Genomic DNA, 21097 nt, shown 5'->3' with positions numbered 1-21097 from the left:
GGAAAACAACACAGACTGGCAGACTCATCTGGCCAGAACTCCCTTCTATTAGGTTAATTACAAGGACTTCCTGATTTTACAGGCACTGGTCCCAGTCTCCTGCTCTTTGAAAATGAACTCTGTATTTACTTGATGTCTAAGAGGGCTGAAATGTGGTCATATTTAAGAATAATTAACTAGGATCCCGGTTGTGAACCTTATCACCAAGCCAAGAGAAAGGAGACCGGTGGACAGGGCAGGAGAGAAGGGTGCAGGGGTGAAGGGAAAGGGGCATATTCAACCCTCTTTCTGTTTCTCACACTGGAACAAATCCAAAATGTGGGAAAGCATGTAAAAGTATCTTGTCAAGTCCAAAAAGAAAACATGAATTTCTCAGAGTCTGTGAAAAGTTTCAAGATCAAGAGGAGAGGCCACAGAGTCAACAGCTTGGACTAGGTGAAGATTAAAGACCATTGGAGTCTTAAAAAAAAATTGACCAAGGGTCAGAGAGATAGCATGGAGGTAAGGTGTTTGCCTTTCATGCAGAAGGTTCAAATCCTGGCATCCCATGTGGTCCCCCGTGCCTGCCAGGAGCAATTTCTGAGCATGGAGCCAGGAGTAATCCCTGAGCACTGACCAAAAACCAAAAAACCACACACACAAAAAAAATTTGACCAAGGGTCGGAGAGATAGCATGGAGGTATGGCATTTGCCTTGCATGCAGAAGGACGGTGGTTCGAATCCTGACATCCCATATGGTCCCAAGCCGGCCAGGAATGACTCCTGAGTACAGAGCCAGGAGGAATCCCTAAGCATCGCTGAGTATGGCTCAAACCCCTTCCCCAAAAGATCTCAGTCAAATTAAAAAGGGAAAACTTGAAAAGGCGCCTCCAGCCCTAGTGTCTTGTTTTTTTTTAAATCACCCCCAATTTAGATCATAGATCTGACCCAGGATCCCTGGAGCACTCACTGTTGGGAGTGATTCTTGAGTACCGCTGGGTAGGGTGCCCCAAAAAGAAAAATAGGTAAGGCACATGACTAACCCAGGTTTGACCTCCAGCCTCCCATATATCCCCCTACCATCACTTGGAGTGATTCCTGAATGCAGCGCCAGAAGTAAGACCTGAGCACTGCCGGATGTGGCCCCAAAACAAACAACAATAAACAAGATGGATAAACGGACTCTCCCACTGAGAGCAGAAGGGAAACCCTGCTACTGAAGCACACAGAGCCCAGAGCGCCTTTCAGCACTGAGGTGAGATGCTTATGCTCAGGGGCAGGGAGCAGGAGTGACAGAGGAGGCCCACATGCCACTGCACCACACTGAATACTCCGAGGGGGGATGAAGACTCACGGACACACCTGACCTACTTTATACAGACACAGACACACAGAGAGATAGAAAGGGCTAGAAGCCAGCCTCCCCCCTCCCCAATTCTTAACTGTCAGGGACCAGAGTCATAGAACAGCGGAGAGGACCCTTGCCTTGCACACTGTTTTCTGTTTGTTGGTTGGTTGATTTGGTGTGGTTTGGGGGCCATACCCGGCAGCACTCTGGGGTTATTCCTGACTCTGCTGAGAAATCGCTCCTGGCAGTCTCAGGAGACAATATAGTATGCCAGGGATCAAACCTGGGTCTGATGCAGGTCAACAGCATGCAAGGCAAATACCCTACCACTGTGCTATCACTCTGGCTCTTCTTTGCACACTGTTGACTTGGATTTGATCCTAGCATCCCATAGGATCCCCTGAGCACTTCCAGGAGTGATCCTTGAGTGCAGAACCAAAAGTTCTGAGTATCATCAGATGTGGCAAAAAAATAAATAAATAAATAAAAACCAAAGGGCTAGAAGCCACCATCTTCCCTTCAGCCTAGGTTTCTGCTCAACCATCTACCAATAGCAGCTATGGGGACCGAGTTGATGGACACTTATTTAATGAGATTTGTGTCAGGCAGGGATGGGGAAGTCAGAGACAGAAACCCACAACGAGCAGGCCTGGGAAATAAATATGTAAAGCAGCCATGAGTTTGCCAGGCGATCCTGGGTGGGTGGCACAGATGAGGAAAGGAGGAGAGCAACCAGGTTATAACTCATACACATGCCCCCCGCCCTCCTGCAGAGCCCAGACCTGGAGAAAGAGAAAATTGCCCTTTTCCAATAAGGCCTATTTATCTGAGTCCTTATCTGTGCCTTCACCGATCCCTCAGGCACCCACACCCGGCCAATGAGTGTATTACAAATCATAATCCGAGCCCCCACACGCACAGAGACCACGTTTGCAGCCTCTGTTCATATCCACCTTGTAGCTTTAAATCTTTGTGTTCGTTGCAGAGATAAATTTTCCTTTCGGTGAAAGCACTGCAGAGCCTGAGCCTTTCCTACCCAGAGACCTATCCACAGCTCTCTTCCAGCCTCCTGAGTTCCCACTGAGCCCCACAACCAGAACCCTGCAAATTAACCCCCCAAATAGGAGAGGAGTCAGGAATTGGGGGGGGTCAAGGCAGACAGGTGAAGCCCTGCCCAGCTCCTGTGGAAAGAGGACAGATGTGCTCATGCTGTCCTCACCTGTGCCACAAGGGCACCACATCAGCAAGGTCTGGGGCAGGGGCTGAAAATGTGGGCTCTGAGCAACCACAACCAACTGGGGTACCACATTGCTGGAGAGAAAGTCTAGTTAGGGTTCAGGTTCCCGCCCGCTGATTAAGGGGTAGATGTTAACACTGCTATTTGGGCGGGACGAATTGGCAGAGACAGGAGAAAGGAAATAAATGAGAGTGAGCGAGCATGTCACCTGCCAAGAGCACCCAAAGGTGTTTCTCCCCAGAAAGAAGAGCAAAGAACTATATACTGAGCTGGGGGGGGGTTGCACAGATGCACAAATATGAACCTCCAGAAAGCCTGGGAGAGTGGAAAAAGCCCCCCCAAAAAAACTCAGCTTCAGCAGAGTGAACCCTGGGTGTGACGGGGAAAACAAGGTGGGGCAGGGTGCAAGGATGTTCCTGACCACCCCCAAACCCCAGATCTGAGGCTCAGCAGAGAGACTGAGCCTGCTATGCCAGGGCATGAAGCCACATGACCAGTGTCTGTTCTAAGCCACTGGCAGTAGCTTCCCTGGACTGAGAAACATGCTGAGAAACATCACCTGGCTGAGAAGGGCTGGCTGGAGGACAGTGTTCAATTTGATTAGTGATGCCTGGATTTGTTGTGGGGCAAGGGAGAGAATAGTGTCCGGTTCTATTAGTGATGCCTGTTCCAGGCCTAGCAGAGGCTGCCGACAGAAACCTCCAGACACACTTTGCAGACTTCCCGACATACTTCTCACAGGACATAAGCATTCTGAAGATCGCCAAAGTGCAAGTTGTATGGAACAGGACTCAGACATGCCTGCCTGAGATTCTGCCTTTCTTACATGGAGCCCAGAGAAGAACCAACTGCCCCCCTCAACATGCAGGAGGGGACCAGCTTCTGAGCCAACACAGAAGGACACTCAACAAATGCTGCCTGAGGGGCCGGAGTGGTGGTGCAGTAGTATGGTGTTTGCCTTGCAAGCAGCTGACCTAGGACAGATCATGGTTCCATCCCCCGGAGTCCCATATGGTCCCCCGTGCCTGCCAGGAGCTATTTCTGAGCACATAGCCAGGAGTAACCCCTGAGCAATGCCAGGTGTGGCCCAAAAACCAAAAAAAAAAAAAAAAAATATATGCTACCTGAGTAAAGGTGGGCATGGGAGGAAGGAAGGTTGTCAAGTGCTGTGACAACTCCAGGGGCCAGTGTGCATGCCTGACATGTGTGAGCCTCAAAGCAAGCATTCTTGCTAAGATGCATGTCCAATACGATCTAACACCAGAGCAGAGGTGTGTGTGTGTGTGTGTGTGTGTGTGTGTGTGTGTGTGTGTGTGTGTGTGTAGATGCAGGTGTCTGCATTCAGAGGAGTGTGTATAAAAGAGTATGTGTGATGTATGTATGTGTATGTGTGTAGTATGGTAATTGTGAAAGTGTGATGTGTACAGTGTCAAAAATGAAAGAGAAAGGTAGACTACCTGCCCCAGAGACAGGCAAGGGTGGGGGGGGAGTGGGAGGAAAATAGGGGACATTGGGGGCTGGAGTGATAGCACAGCAGTACCGAGTTTGCCTTGCACACGAATGAACAGGGACAGACCCAGGTTTTATCTCCGGCATCCCATATGGTCCCTCAAGCCTGCCAGTACCGATTTCTTAGCACAAAACCAGGAATAACCCCTGAGTGCTGCCAGGTGTGGCCCCCCCCCCCAAAAAAAGAGACATTGGTAGCGGAAAAGTTGCACTGATGAAGAGTGATCTACATTCTATGACATTTCTATGAAACCCAACTATGAACAATTCTGTAACCACTATACTTAAATTAAAAAAAAAAAATTGTCTAGGGCCCGGAGAGATAGCATAGAGGCGTTTGCCTTGCAAGCAGCCGATCCAGGACCTAAGGTGGTTGGTTCAAATCCTGGTGTCCCATATGGTCCCCCAGGCCTGCCAGGAGCTGTTTCTGAGCAGACAGCCAGGAGTAACTCCTGAGCACTGCCGGGTGTGGCCCAAAAAAAAAAAAAAAAACAAAAAAAAAAAGTAATAAAATAAATTATTTGTTTGGTTGATTGGTTGTTTGGTTTTTGGGTCACACCCGGCAGCACTCAGGGGTTATTTCTGGATCTACGCTCAGAAATGGCTCCTGGCAGGCTCGGGGGACCATATGGGATGCCGGGATTTGAACCACCGACTTTCTGCATGCAAGGCAAACAAACGCTTTACCTCCATGCTATCTCTCCGGCCCCAAATAAAAATATTTTTAAAAGAATAAAAAAAAGTGTGGTGTGATGGGGCTGGAGTGGTGGTGCAAGCAGTAAGGTGTCTGCCTTGCACTTGCTAGGAAGGACCAAGGTTCAATCCCCCAATGTCCCAAATGGTCCCCCAGGCCAGGAGCGATTTCTGAGCAAATAGCCAGGAGCAACCCCTGAGCGTCACCGGGTGTGGCCCAAAAACAAACAAAAAATAGTGTGGTGTGTATTTGTTTGTATGTTTAGGGGTATATATCAAAAGGTGTGTATGAGATATGTGGTATCTAGGGGATATGATATGTGTGTATACATGTGATCCATTTAGTATATGTGATGCATGTGTGTGGAGTATGGTAATATGGTGTGTAGAATATGTGGTATGTACTTTACCTGGCATGTATGAATGGTTGGTATTATGGAGTTTGTGTGGTATGTGTGATGTGTGCATTAGGTACCAGTTGACCGACCAGGTAAGCAGAGCGGCAGGTGTGTCCCTATAAGCCAGAAGCAGCCCTCTGCCAGCCATATCTGCCCGTCTTTCTGCATCTTTGGGAGCAGCGTGGTCCCTCGTGGGCCAGCTGACCCCACCCGCACCCCATCAGACCCGCGCACGTGCGTGATTCTAATGCTCAGAATAAACCGGCCTAAGAATATGCTTTTTATAATTACAGCCATCACAGGAACTGTCAGAGCCTAATGAAGGATAATTTCAGCTATTATAAGAAACTTAAAAGATCATTTTCATGAATAATTCGTCATATGAATCATTACAGTCAAACAATGTCAGATTTGTTTTTTCAAGGAAAGAAGAAAATGCTTGCATGTGCCTGGCAGGAACCTTTTCTAGGTAGAATCGGTTTCTGGTGGGCACCAAAACACCAGGGCGTGCAGGGTGGGGCTTCCGGTGAGGCGGGGACAACAAATGAGCTCACACATCACTTCCAGCTTTGAGTATTTTACCAAGTTCTCCCATCAGAGAATAAAGTCCACTTTTCTGAACATGGAGTGGGCCTGGCTGGGCTGGAATGACTTTGCTGGGCTCCCCAACTCCATGAAGCAAACCTATCCTGAGAGTAGGACCCAGGGCCAGAGTTGCTACTTTCCTTGTAAACTGCGCCTAGATATAGCCACATCTGCATCCTACCTCCTTGGTTCTGGGTCCTAAGTCACCTTCCTGCTGATAACAGTATATTTCACTGTTTGAAAATGAAAAAGAGGGCCCGGAGAGATAGTACAGCGGTGTTTGCCTTGCAAGCAGCCGATCCAGGACAAAAGGTGGTTGGTTCAAATCCCGGTGTCCCATATGGTCCCCGTGCCTGCCAGGAGCTATTTCTGAGCAGACAGCCAGGAGTAACCCCTGAGCATCACCAGGTGTGGCCCAAAAAGAAAAAAAAAGAAAATGAAAAAGAGAGTGATCCATGTGAAGTGTGTGTATGTGTGTGTGTGTGTGTGTGTGTGTGTGTGTGTGTGTGTGTGTGTGTGTGTGTGTGTGTGTGTGAACTTTGGGGCTTGGGGTCAATGTATAAGCAACTGAACTATGCCCAGGAGAAGACAACAAGTGTGTCCATGTGACATAGTGGCAAGATGTCAAGTTCAGGCTATTCGGGAAACATGAAACGCTAAAGTTAAAGGCCAAGGATGTGGGACAGTGGTAAAAAGCATACTTTTCATGTGAGGCCTTGGGTTCCAATCCAGCGCTCTCTCTCTCTCTCTCTCTCTCTCTCTCTCTCTCTCTCTCTCTCTCTCTCTCTCTCTCTCTCTCTCTCTCTCTCTCTCTCTCCTCTCTCTCCTCTCTCTCTCTCTTCTTCCCTCTGTCTCTCTCTCTCTTTCCCTGTCAGTCTATCTGTCTCTCTGTCTCTGTCTTTGTCACACACACACATACACACACATTGGTCATACCCAATTATTAAGATCTTCATGAGACAGGCATGATAGTACAGCAGGTAGGGTGGTGCCTTGTATACAGTTGACTCAGGTTTGATCCCCAATATGACCCCCTGAGCCCTGCCAGGAGTAATCTCTGAGCATTGCCAGGCGCAGCCCAAATACAGATCTACTGTATTCCAACCTTCACTATGATGAAGACGCTTTAGCCCAAAAGAGCAAGCGGGGGATGGGGGAGAGACCAACCTAGACAGACAAAAATCTCAAACTTCTTAGTGACACGACTCCAGACTGTTGTGCTCCCCCACCCCACCCCCCGTGAAACATTTCTGCCTGGCACTGCGCTTCCTTCGTGGGGTGTCAAAAATAACTCAGTGAGTCACAGCGACGCCTGTTCGCACAGATTCGATGAGGACTCAGGCGTGGAAAGTTCTGCGCTCACGGCCAAGCAAGGCTCCTGGAAGGCTGCGTCTCGGAGCGGGTGGCGCTCAGGGGTGCTTGGAGACACAGTTCTTGCTGCGAGCCACAGTCAAGATCCACGTTTGTAAAAGACGTCAGAACCAAAAGAGGGTGGTGGCCGCAGGGACGTCAGAATGACGTGGCATGTCTGTGTCTACAGAAAAGGGAAAAAGCCAGATCCCCAGGGTGAGGGCATGGAGGATCCCAGGCATTTGGGAGACAGAGACCATGGGAACAGGGGGCAGCAAATGTTTTCCACTCAAGGATTCCTCCTGGCTCTATGCTCAGAAATCGCCCCTGACAGGCTCAGGGCACAATATGGGATGCTGGGATTCGAACCACATTTCGTCCTGAATCAACTGCGTGCAAGAAAAATGCCCTGCTGCTGTGCTATCTCTCCGGCCTCATCCTTTATTTTTTGGCTTTTGGGTTACTTCAGCGATGCTTGAGGCCTACTCCTGGCTCCGTGCTCTTGACAGTGCTCGGGGGACTCTATAGGATGCCAGGGATAAAACCCAAGTTGGCTGTGTACCGGGCAGGTGCCCTCCCTGCTATCGTTCTGGCCCCCAATTATTTTCCTTTAAAGGGCCAGAGGGTGCACGCTGTCCATTTTGCAGACCATGGGACTATAGCTTCAGGCCCTTACTTAGGTAAGACGGGGCAGCTGAGATCCAGAAGAACTTTACTTACAAAACGGCACAACCAAATCTCCAGTCTCTCTGACTTGGCCAACAGAAACTGGCTTTTGTTCTGTTTTTTGGTTTTATTTTGGGTCACACCCGGCAGTGCTCAGGGGTTACTCCTGACTTCACGCTCAGAAATCGCTCCTCGCAGGGCCGTGAGGTGGCGCTAGAGGTAAGGTGTCTGCTTTGCAAGCGCTAGCCAAGGAAAGATCGAGATCGTGGTTCTATCCCCCGGCATCCCATATGGTCCCCCCAAGCCAGGGGCAATTTCTGAGCGCTTAGCCAGGAGAATGGGTGTGGCCCGAAAAACAAAAACAAAAACAAAAAAGAAATCACTCCTGGCAGGTTGGGGGACCATATGGGATGCCGGGATTCGAACCGATGGCCTTCTGCATAAAAGGCAAATGCCTTAGCTCCCCTCCATGCTTTTTGTTGTGTTTTTATGTTTATTTGGTTGGTTGGTTGGTTGATTGGTTTAGTGTTTTTTGTGGGAAGTTGAGGAAGTCCACTCAGTGGCACTGTGAGCTTACTCTTGGGCTCTGTGCTCAGGAGTTACTCTTGGAGGTGCTGGGGGACCTACATGGTGCTGGGGACTGTACTGCAGATGGCCACCTACAAGGCCAGCATCTTCACCCCTATACTCTCCCACTTACTGACCCAGTAATCCCCTTTTTGGGGAAGGAAGGGGGAATAAATATTTGTAGAGTGTAGATTAGTACAAATCTCCAGAAATCAATGAACTCTGGTTGTCAAAACTGGCCAACGCTCAGGAAAGTCAATACCTTCTTTAGACGCCTCCGAAGGGCTGAGCCAGTTATAAAGAGGAAACAGAACTTTTTTTTATTAATTCTCCCTAAAATTGATTCTTTTTTCAAATAAATGTAGTAGAAGCTTTCTAATGACTGCTCTCACCAAAATCAATTTTCTTTTTTTTTTTTTTTTTTTTTTGGTTTTTACATGGGTCACACTAAGCAGCACTCAGGGGTTACTCCTGGTTCTATGCTCAGAAATCGCTCCTAGCAGGCTTGGGATGCCAGGATTCGAACCACTGTCCTTCTGCATGCAAGGCAAACACCTTACCTCCATGCTATCTCTCCAGTCCCCAAAATCAATTCTTTTATGTCTTTTGGGGGGGGGGGTTTTGGGGCCACACCCAGTGATGCTCAGGGGTTATTCCTGGCTATGAACTCAGAAATCGCTCCTGGCAGGGGCTGGAGAGAAAGATGGAGGTAGGGTGTGTGCCTTGCATGCAGAAGGACGGTGGTTCAAATTCTGACTCTGGCCCCTCAGGTCTGCTGGCCTGTTCAGTCCCACGAACCCTCCTCAGATGCCCAAGTCCAGGAAACTAAAGAAGGTTAAGGTGGGACCAGCTCTCAGGCTGTTCTCTGAAGTTACTCTGCTTTAGCTCGGATTCCCTGAAGTCGCCCTATGACTCCCCAAAACTGCCCTGTGCACCAGCCAGGAGTCACTGTAATTCAGGGGTATGGCCAAATCAGCAAGTTTTGGGGGAAAGGTAGAGTTTCTGAGTCTCTGTGGGAACTCCATCCTGAGAATGTTCTTCGAAAAACTGTCTGCAGCTGACGAGGTGGCGCTAGAGGCAAGGTGTCTGCCTTACAAGCGCTAGCCAAGGAAGGACCGCGGTTGGACCGTGGTTCGATCCCACGCGTCCCATATGGTCCCCCCAAGCCAGGGGCAATTACTGAGTGCTTAGCTAGGAGTAACCCCTGAGCATCAAACGGGTGTGGCCCGAAAAAAAAAAAAAAAAAAGTTCATTTAGGGGCCCAGAGAGATAGCACAGAAGCATTTGCCTTGCAAGCAGCCGATCCAGGACCAAAGGTGGTTGGTTCGAATCCTGGTGTCCCATATGGTCCCCCGTGCCTGCCAGGAGCTATTTCTGAGCAGACAGCTAGGAGTAACCCCTGAGCACTGCCGGGTGTGGCCCAAAAAAAAAAAAAAAAAAACTGTCTGCTTTGGTTTGGAGGCACAAACCTAGTAGTGCTGAGAGATTACTCTGGCTCTGCACTCAGAAATTACTCCTGAATAATTTCCGGGGACCACATGGTAAGCTGGGGATCAAACCTGGGTCAGCCTCGTGCAAAACAAATGCCCTCCCCACAGTGCTACCACTTGGGCCCCAGCTAATAAGGTTCTTAAGCACATGAACTAATGTTTCTGGAAGAATCTAGTTAAAAATACCCACAATGCTTAAGGGTCTAGAAATGGCTTTTGGGGGCTGGAGAGATAGCATGGAGGTAAGGCATTTGCCTTGCATGCAGAAGGTTGGTGGTTCGAATCCAGGCATCCCATATGGTCCTCTGAGCCTGCCAGGAGCAATTTCTGAGTGTAGAGCCAGGAATAACCCCTGAGCGCTGCTGGGTGTGACCCAAAAACCAAAAACCAAAAAAATAAAAAAATAAAAAAATAATAAAAATGGCTATTTCTTCCCCATTTCTTCTTTTTGTTTGTGTTTTTTTGGGGGGAATCATATCTGGCAGCACTAAGGGGTTACTCTTGACTCTGCACTCAGAAATCGCTCCTGGCAGGTTCGGGGGACCATATGGGATGCCGGAATCAAACCACTATCCGTCCTGGGTCGACTGCACGCAAGGCAAATGCCCTACCACTGTACTATCTCTCCTGCTCTCCTCCCCCCATTTCTTCTTATCTTTTTAAAACTACCTAGAGCAAGGATTTAACCAGAGCAGCTGGGATTCAGTCCTGAGGCCAGGCGCACTGGGGCCAGCTGGCTGCTCTGTTTCTGGGCTGTGTGGCTTCCCCAACTGTCGCTTCCAACTTGCCTTTTGCCCAGCCAGAAGCCAGCGCCGCAGAAGGGCCCCAGAATCCGGCAGGCCCCAATCCCTCATAGCCTCCTGAGTCAAATCAGATGCAGGTAGAACCCAGCCTATATGAGAGGGGCTGGGTCCTACCAGCACCACAGTGGGAGCAGAGGACAGAAGATGGGCTCGTGAATTGGGGGGGGGGGGGTGTTCTGAATCAGGCTTCAACCTCCAAAACTTCCCATCTCCACCTCAGTGCATCCTTGTCTCGCTGCCCCTCAGGAGAGCAGAGACCAAACAATGAGCATTGGGCCCTCTAGCCACTGGGCACCCCATTCACCACCAGCCCCCACGAAGCTGGGGTGGTCCCCTGGGTACACTTCTGTGCCAGGGAAGACACAGACATGCACAAATACACGCACACAAGCAGGTCTCACATCTGGAATCGGGCTTCACTCTTGAATCCCACCTATGTTTCTGTTTGCCTGCCTATAAAATGGGAGCAGTCACAGCACTCACCTGGCACCCACCACGTACCCAGCTGACAACCACCTGCATGGCAGCAAAGGCTGGTATATGGAATTTAGCTCATGTCCACTAGGACTGTTCCTACAAGTGGCTCTTGAGCTCCTCAGACCCATTACATGACCATGCCTCCCCTCCCCAACCCCCTCAGCAGGAACCTGGGCTCTGTTCTAGAGCCTCCGGGCATGCCAAAATCCAGCCAGGGCTGACGGTCTCAGTAGGGGAGACCAGCCTCCTCGCACAGGTGAGTTTGAGCCACAGCACAAAAACAAGTAACAAAGAAGTCTTTGGATATGGAGAGCTCAGTGGGCTAATGTGCAGGCAACCGGGTTTGGGGCCGGAGCAAGAGCACAGCAGTAGGGAGTTTGACTTGCATGCAGCCAACACAGGATGGACCCTGGTTCAATTTCCAGCATCCCATAGGGTCCCCTGAGCCTGCCAGGAGCAATTTCTGAGCGAAAAGCCAGGAGTAGCCCCTGATTGCTGCTGGGTGTAATCCAAAAACTAAAATAAATAAATAAATAAATAAATAAATAAATAAACAAATAAATAAATAAATAAAAGTTTTGAGTCTTGGCACTGCATGAACCCAGGAACACTGCCAAGAGACCCCCAAGTTAAACTGCGAGCACCAGTTAAGTACAGCCCCAAAACAAAAATGAAACAAGCCAGTTTCTCACTCCCACAGCTTACCTGTGTCTATAGAGGTATTTCCTCCAATTTTCATAGAAATTTAGTGCTATGAAATTTAGTGCTTGTAGTTGGCAATTCTGAGAATCGAACCTAGGGCTTCACACATGCAAAAGCACATCTGAATCACCCCCGGGCCCTAAGAAAGAAGTTTTGGTTTGAGGAACACCTTGCAAGGCTCAGGGCTCACTCCTGGCTCTGTGCTCAGGACTCACTCCTAGCAGGGCTCAAGAGAATCATATAGGATGCTGGGGGGTGGAATCTGGGTCAGCTTCATGTAAGGCATCATTGCAGTATTATCTTTCTGACCTGAATTCCTTTATTCCCAATAAAGCCATTTTATTTAGGAAGTCTAAATAGAGGGAGAAAGGGCAATGGGGTAAAGAGAGACGCAAGCTTCTGGGGTGGGAAGCAGGACTGTGAAATAAAAGGCAGGCCGCAGGAGCACAGAGTTGGGCAGTGGGTGGAAGTGGAGATCACTGAGGGCTCCCAAGCTGTGGGTCTGACTGCAGCAGAAGATTCTAGAAGGGTGAAGAGAAGCTTCACAGGCCTTTTCCAGGGCAAGGTCTATAGGAGACCATTCTGCCAAGGCACAAGGAGAAGGTGAAGGCGCTTATCAGGGAAACACCTGTCCAGCTCCCTCTCTCTGGACAAGATGCCTGTTTTCCCACTGGGTCCTAGAAGCATAAAAAGCAGAAACTAAACCACTTTGATATGACCCCTTAGATACTAAGGAAGCTTCAGTCCCTCCAGCACCACAAAGTGACCTCAGGGCCTTCACAAAAGAAAAGCTGCCCTTAGATGTTTAATGCAGAGCAGCCCTCAAGTAGACAAGACATTGGACTAACCAGGTCACTTGAGGCCTCGAGCCTGATGGGCAGCACTGTGAAACCACACAAATCCCAGGGGACACCCCCCCCCCAGAACAATCAGACCTGGCACCCGAAGGGTGGAAACACCCAGAGCTTTGGGAGCCTTTGGATCAAGCCCATGGCACTAGAGATAAGGTGTCTGTCTTGCCTGTGCTAGCCTAGGACAGACTGCGGTTCGATCCCCCAGCGTCCCATATGGTGCCCCAATCCAGGAGCGATTTATGAGCACATAGCCAGGAGTAACACCTGAGTGTCACCGGATGTGGCCCAAAAAAGCCCCCTCCCCAAAAAAAAGGAAACGAATAGATGTCAGAGCAATTGCAGTGTGGGGAGGACTGAGGTTCGATTCCAGCATCCCATATGGTCCCCCAAGCCTGTCAGAAGTGATTCCTGAATGCAGAGCCAGGAGTAACCCCTGAGTACCACCAGGTGTGGCCTAAAAACGAAAAAGAAGGAAATGAACATAAATCGAACACAAACCACAACTAAATAGTTGGGGTTTGCAGGCAATCACTTCTTGAAATGATTCCCGGGGGTGAAGGGGGGGAGGAATGGTGGGAATGTGAGAAGAATTAAGCTGAGCAAATATACTCAGGTCCCTTCCAGGGGGCTCCAGAGACACAAGTCCCCCCTCCATCATACACCTGTAAAATCACTTTTTATTTTTTTTTTATCCCCATTTCTGAGTTAATTAACACAGGTACCCTTAATTAGTCAACCCTGACCCTCAGTTGATTTATGTTAAATTCTGGTTAATAAAAATGGCAGGGCAAGTAGCAGAGAGTGAGAGTCTTGGCTAGCTCAGTAAGATCGAAGAGGCTGCTCAACATCCCCTGGCCAAAACGCACTTTTTCCTTTGACTCTGTCTGGTTTCTTAAGTGCTGCTCCTTGCTGCCGACCCATCCATTGCAGGGTTGGCAGGTACACAAACAAGAATACTGTGAGCTGCAGGGGGTTAGAAGCAAGCTGCAGGTGGCAGCAGTCAACTCCTGGGAAACCAGACAATCAGCGAGCCCCAGAATTACACACACACACACACACACACACACACACACACACACACACACCCTGCACCAGAGACCAGCAGCTAGACCCTCACCCAAAGAGCACCTCTTCCCCCAAGGAAGCCCAGAACAACAACACACTAACAGGTAACTTGGGATGGTGGTTGGGGGAGATGCTTTAGTGTGCTCCATCTCATTTCCACCCAGCTCACCCTCCACAAAGCCAAAGTAGGGATCACTGACCCAGTACCCACCGTCCCTCTTCCCTCAGTGCCCATTAAGGGCCACTTCTTCCAAGTCTGCCTATAATGCGGGAGGGGGGCGAGGTATGAAGAGCCTTAAAGGGGGCTGGTGAAGTGGCGATAGAGGTAAGGTGTCTGCCTTACAAGCACTAACCAAGGAAGGACCACGGTTCGATCCCCCGGCGTCCAATATGGTCCCCCCAAAGCCAGGGGCAATTTCTGAGCACTTAGCCAGGAGTAACCCCTGAACATCAAATGGGCGTGGCCGAAAAAACAAAAAAAAATAGACAAAAAATTAAAAAAATACTTCCCTTTTAGGGGCCGGGCGGTGGCGCTAAAGGTAAGATGCCTGCCTTGCCTGCGCTAGCCTTGGACGGACCACGGTTCGATCCCCCGGTGTCCCATATGGTCCCCCAAGCCAGGAGCAACTTCTGAGCACATAGCCAGGAGTAACCCCTGAGCGTTACCGGGTGTGGCCCAAAAAAAAAGAGCCTTAAAGAAAACTGATTTGGGAAGTGGATGGGAAAATGACAAAACACCCAATCTCCTCCCTGGCCTACTTCTAAGGCAGATATGATGATTGGAGCTCCTACGACCCCACAGGCACCTTGAGGCAAAATTATGACATGGGAAGGACATATCCATCCTGATAGCTGAAAGACAAAGAACAGACCAAGATCCACACACACATCGGGAAAAGCCTTCAGCGGAGCACCAGGCCAGATTCCAGCCGGGCCAGCCTGGAGAAAACTCTTGGGCAAGCCCCATCAGTTGGGCTTCCTTTCTAAAGGCGCCAAACTTGCCATCCCTAAATCACTGTCCCAAATAAACACACACACTCAGCAATACAGCCTCTTGGGATTGCCTCTAGGAACTACCACCGCCAACAGAACCCCCAAACCTGCCCTGCATCCCTATCAGAAATAGCCACTGACTCCTGCACCCTTGAAAAACAGCCACTAGGCAACCATGGGTCTGCCCCCTCTCCATGCTAGATCTAGGCACTCATTTCTGGGGTCCATGTCCATCCGTTCTATTGATGCCTTTGGAGGCCACATCCTTCCCTGTCCTGTTCCTGGTGTGTATGACCGAGTCCCCACCTACACCCCCACCCAGACAATCTCCAGGGCTAGTTCTTTTTTTGGAGAGATGGATCACTCCTAGTGGCTCTCAGGGGTTACTTCTGGCTCTGTGCTCAAAAATCGCTCCTGGCAGGTTCAGGGGACCATATGAGATGTTGGGAATCGAACCAGGGTCCATCCTGGACTGGTTCAAGCAAGGCAAACACCCTACAGCTGTGCTATCACTCCAACTCCTCCAGGGCTAGTTTAAGTGATGCCTGGTCCCCTGAGCTGAGCACTCCCCCCTTCATCTGGGAATATCTGTGGGTGTTGTCGGCAACACCATAACCACCCCCATATGATGCCCCTCATGAACCCATGAATCTAAACTGAACCATTTCCAGTGAGTGCATTGGCCGCTGGGAACTTTTCTTCCTGACCTCTGCCAGGAAAATTCTCACTGTGAAACCTCAGCGCTTTGGCCCCCATCCCCAGAGTATCCTCAGGACAGGACCTGCATGCTGAGCACTTAGCAAGGAGTAGGGACCGACCTGTATAGTAAAAGGAAAGAAACTCATCAGATAAAGCACTGTTACCTGGGGTAACAGGCTACTGAGTTTTTTAAGTGGCAGAACTTGGCAATTATCATTGTCAAGAGGATCCTGGTCCCAGGACAGGGACAAGTGCCCTGCTAACCCGCTTCCACCTTCAGCCTGGACTCCCAGATACAGCACTAACCCACAATGATGCCCTAGCACTGTCCAAGGTCACCCCCCCAACCCCAAAACACCCATCACTGGCTAAAGGCAGCAGTGACACCTGGTAGCCGTGCTGGGCCATGTGCAGCTTGGCCAGAACCAGAGTTTGAATCCAACATGCCACTGGCCTCCCCACTCCCCTCCACCTCCTCCCTCATGGCCTGTGGCTCCTTCCTAAATGGAAGGGCCCTTCATGGTGTCCCACAAGTTGTGGCACAGTCCCAGCCCGGCAAGTCTCAAAACCCCAGAAACAGAACCTGTGACTGGATACAAACAGGCACAATCACCACAAACCAACGGGCAAGGCCCCCAATGCCCACCATAGCACCAGCACTGTTAGCAGAAAGAGGGTGTTTCCAGCTACTAAATTTTCCAGAATGCAGACCTGCACTGTGGTCCCACGGTTCATGCAAGATCTGGCCACCTGGTAAAAGGGTTCAGTACACAGAGCTGAGCATGGGTGAAGGTGACACAAAGACCATTCCTGTCCCCCACAGACCCATATATTACCCCTCACCTTCAGCTGTCTGACCTTCCCTTTTCAGCATCTGAACGGCACCCACGTACTTCTTCAGCTGGACTTTGAGCACCTCGTTTTCTCTGCAAAAACAAGAACATTTTTGGTTAGTGTGCTTTAATTGGCAACAGCCCAAGAAGGGCAGAGTCTGGGTACAGAAAAGCATTAGGTGTCTCTTACAGATGTTCACATCAGGAGCCAGAGTGATGACACAGGAGGGAGACACTTGCCTTGCACTCAGCTGACCTGGGTTCAATCCCCAACATCCCATATGCCCATATGGTCCCCCAAGCCTGCCAGGAGTGATTCCTAAGTGCAAAGCCAGGAGTAACCCCCAAGTATGACCAGTTATGGCCAAAATTAAATTAAATTAAAATAAAATAAAAATTCCAGGAGCCAGAACAACAACAACAAATAGTACAAGAAGGTGCTTGACTTGCACACGGCTAACTTGGGTTGATCCCCAGCACCTCATATGGTTCCCTGAACCATGCCAAGAGTCAGCCCTGAGCACTGGTACTAGCCTTCCCTCCACCACCACCCCCGGAAAAAAAAAAGTGAAACCACCACCAAAGGGTCAGGGTTTGAGAGGTTCAAAATGGTCCAGATGCCAATAATCAAAGACAATCAAAGACCTACAGATTTCACAAGCCCCAATCAAAGTTTGGTTTCTCCCCACCCCACTTCCGGCCCCCAGTGACATGTAGAAGGACCGATTCTAAAATGCAAGAGGAAAAGGGAAAGAAACTGTAATGCCAAAAACAGTTCTGAAAAAGAGGCACAAATTTAGAAGACGTATGCGATCCAATTTTAGGGCTTCATATCAGGCGGCAGCAATCAGGGAACGTAGCACAGGCAAAAAGATAAACCCGGAGCAAGACAGCAGAACAAGAGGCCAGAAATAAACTCACCGAGGCAGCCAAGAAATGCCTGACAAAGGTTCAGCTGCAGTTGGGAGTGAGGTGGTCCACCCCACACAGACCTGTGAGCAAACTGGTCACTCACAAGAAAGGAAAACCTGCTGCTAACGCCCACACCCTATAAAAAACCTATTTGGGGGCTGGAGTCATAGCACAGGGCATTTGCCTTGCATGCAGCCGACCTGCGATGGACCCAGGTTCAGTCCCCAACATCCCATATGGTCCCCGAGCCTGCCAGGAGTGAATTCTAAGCACAGGTCCAGGAGTAACCCCTGAGCACCGCCAGGTGTGGCGCAAAAACAAAAACAAACAAACAAGAAAGAACCTATTGCAACAGATCCAGATCCACGTAAAACAGAAAAACTTCTAAGAACTTTTTTTTTTGGGCCACAGCCAGCAGAGCTCAAGGATCACTCTGACAGTGCTCAGGGGAACTATGGGATGCCGGAGATCAAACCCCGTTTGGCCACAAGCAAGGCAAGCACCCTCCCTGCTGTGCTATCGCTCTGGCCCATTGAGAATATCTTTATGCCTTTGTGGGGTTGGGAGTTTACTTAGATATGACCAGAAGCTTTTTCTATAATGGGAAAAAGGAATGAATTTGTTTAATGAGAAGCATTTGTCAAGAGAATGAATAGACAAGTTTCCAATTGAGAGAAAATGTTTATGAATCATGTAGATGCTGAAGGATTTGTATCCAAGATACAGACAGACAGAATGGTCAAAAATTAACATAAAAAAATACTTCAATTGGGGCTGGAGAGATAGCATGGAGGTAGAGCATTTGCCTTGCATGCAGAAGGATAGTGGTTCAAATCCCGGCATCCCATATAGTCCCCCGAGCCTGCCAGGAGCCATTTCTGAGCATGGAGCCAGGAGTGATCCCGGAGCACTGTCGGGTGTGATCCAAAAAAAAAAACAAACAAACTTCAATTCGGGGTAAGAGAAATAGCACAGCGGTAGGGCGTTTGCCTTGCACTCAGCAATCCAGTATAAACAGTAATTCAAATCCTGGCAAACCATATGGTCCCCTAAGCCTACCAGGAGTGATTTCTGAGTGCAGAGCATCACAGGTGTGACCAAAAAAAAAAAATCTCTTCAATTCAAAAAAATGGGTTTGGGGAGTGAGGGAGCAGCCAGAGTGACAGGACAGCTGGGAGGGCACTGCCATGCACAAAGCCAGCTTGGGTATGATCCCCCGCATCCCACATGCTTACCAGAGCCCACCAGGAAAGACCCATGAGCGCAGAGTCAGGAGTAAACTCTGAGCAAGGCCAGGTATGGTTCAAAATCTAATAGAAAAATGAAATGGGGGGGAGAATGTTTGCTGGGACAATGCATCAAAGATAGAGTGGATGGGGCCGGGTGGTGGCGCTGGAGGTAAGGTGCCTGCCTTGCCTGTGCTAGCCTAGGACGGACCGTGGTTCGATCCCCCGGCGTCCCATATGGTCCCCCAAGAAGCCAGGAGCAACTTCTGAGCGCATAGCCAGGAGTAACCCCTGAGCATCACAGGGTGTGGCCCAAAAACCAAAAAAAAAAAAAAAAAAAAAAGATAGAGTGGATAATAAGCACATGAAAAGAGGCTGAACATGTCAAAGCAATATCACAGCAGGTAGTTTTTTCCTTGCATGTGGCTGACCCAAGTTTGATCCCTGGCACTCCCATATGGTCCCCCAAGCATCACTAGGAGTGATTCCTGAGTGCAGAGCCAAGAGTCAGCACTGGTCCGAACTATGCAGTCAGCACTAAACACCACCAGGTGCAACCCTTAAACAATTATATCAAAAGACACTTGAACAGCATCACTCATTAGGGGGACACAAATTAAAACCCCAAGAGAAACTCTCATAAACCTCCCACATTGGATAAAAAAAGGCTTTTCATAACATTCCTAGTGAGGAATGATTCAATGCTGGGGAGAAGGTGGAACAGAAAAAAAAAAAAAAAACATTCCTATGTTATTGATAGGAACCCCCAAAATCCGCCCCCTGGGAAACACCAGCAGCATAGGGAGGGTAAAGACGGGACCATGGACAACACGGGACAACCCTGTGAAGCTAAAGACAGGAGTCCTGTTGGGACTGTCCCAGCTCAACCACTAGCCTGAAGCAGGCAGAGATCCCCATGCCCAGGATGGGGTGAGAACTGGGGGGTTTGGGGAGCTTAAACAGCTGCTGCATGTGACAAGCCCTGGCAAGAGATGAGCATGAGATGCCAGGATGACTCAGGAACTTTGACAGAGAATTCACCCATTTCCTTTCCCACTGAGGAAACCAATAGGGGGCCACAATATGTTCCAAATGACTGCACCAACTCAAAGTTGTGAAGGACTTTGACACTGTAGTATCTCACGGTGATTCATTAGAAAATTTATTTAAAAAACTGAGTATTGGGGTAGGGCCCAGAGAGATAGCATGGAGGTAAGGTGTTTGCCTCACATGCAGAAGGTCGGTGGTTTGAATCCCAGCATCCCATATGGTTCCCCGAGCCTGCCAGGAGCGATTTCTGAGCATAGAGCCAGGAGGAACCCCTGCGCGCTGCCGGGTGTGACCCAAAAACCAAAAAAAAAAAAAAAAATTGAGTATGAAAAAAATATAAAAAAAAAATTAGAAGTGACTGCCAACTCAATCATGAACAACTTTATCATTGTGTATCTCACAGTAACTACTCAATTAAAGAATTTATTTTAGGGCCCGGAGAGATAGCACAGCGGCGTTTGCCTTGCAAGTGGCCGATCCAGGACCAAAGGTGGTTGGTTCGAATCCCGGTGTCCCATATGGTCCCCCATGCCTGCCAGGAGCTATTTCTGAGCAGACAGCCAGGAGTAACCCCTGAGCACTGCCGGGTGTGGCCCAAAAACCAAAAAAAAAAAAAAAATTTATTTTAGGGGCCAGGAAGGTGGCACTAGAGGTAAGGTGTCTGTCTGCCTTACAAGCGCTAGCATAGGACAAACCTCGGTTCGATCCCCCGGCATCCCATATGGTCCCCCAAGCCAGGGGCGATTTCTGAGTGCATAGCCAGGAGTAACCCCTGAGCGTCAAATGGGTGTGGCCCAAAAAACAACCAAAAAAAAAAAAAAAAAAAGAATTTATTTTAAAATATATGTGCCTTGCATGAGCTAGACCTGGGTTCAATACTCCGGAGCCCATGTGGTCCCTGAGCCTGCCAGGAGTGATTCCTGAAAGCAGAGCCTGGAGTAACCCCTGAGCACCGCCGATGTGGCCCCCAAAGCTAAATAAATAATGAGATAACAATTATAAATAATATAAAATAAAAATACGAACGACTGCACAGCAGGCATTCTTTGGGGGGTGACTTGTACAATGTGTGAATTGGGTCTGAAAACAAGAACAAGGAGCAGCTGCTGTACATACAGGGCTGGTGGGAAACTGAGACCAAACACCAGACTGCTACACCGAGCCCCAGCTGAGGCCAGCAGGGGATAGTCACAGTGGATTTGGGAGCAGTGCTCAGGGCTGACTTGGATGAGCCCATAAGCTCTTCCAGAGACTCACGAACAAGGCAAGAACAGGTTCACTGGGCCTAGCCCAGGACTTGCAAGAGGGAACCCTGGGTTTCAGCCTCAGCAGATGTGGCCCAAAATTCCACACCAGATGTGGCCCAAAAGCCCCAAAACCGAGGCTAGAGCAATAGCAGTGGTAGGACATTTGCCTTGCATGTGGTCAACAACACGGGACAGACCCAAGTTCAATCCCCAGCATCCCATATGGTCCCCCGAGTCTGCCAGGAATGATTTCTGAGCTCAGAGCCAGGAGTAACCTCTGAGCACTGCTAGTGTAAACCAAAATTTAAAAAAAAAACTCAACGAAGAAACCCAAGAGGTTAAGATGGGCCCTGGGTTCTCCCTGGCTCCAGGCTTGGTTCCCCCTCAGTCCACAAACTGCCACCTTCATGGGAG

The 21097-nt window shown here is 49.4% G+C and overlaps 1 protein-coding gene across 1 annotated transcript in view; it reads right to left on the bottom strand.

The window, feature by feature from the left end:
- SNX29 (sorting nexin 29) overlaps nucleotides 1–21097 on the bottom strand; it is a 97492-nt gene that overhangs the window by 33814 nt on the left and 42581 nt on the right. Inside the window, exon 14 of the mRNA XM_049768550.1 lies at nucleotides 16259–16341. Within this exon, the coding sequence (XP_049624507.1) occupies nucleotides 16259–16341 (83 nt within the window). The remainder of the gene's footprint in view (nucleotides 1–16258; nucleotides 16342–21097) is intronic.

This window comes from Suncus etruscus, chromosome 2 (assembly GCF_024139225.1).
Source record: "Suncus etruscus isolate mSunEtr1 chromosome 2, mSunEtr1.pri.cur, whole genome shotgun sequence".
In the NCBI taxonomy this organism is placed as follows: Eukaryota; Metazoa; Chordata; class Mammalia; order Eulipotyphla; family Soricidae; genus Suncus; species Suncus etruscus.
Note: the sequence above shows the minus strand (reverse complement) of the source record. Positions and strands in the feature narration are given on the sequence as shown.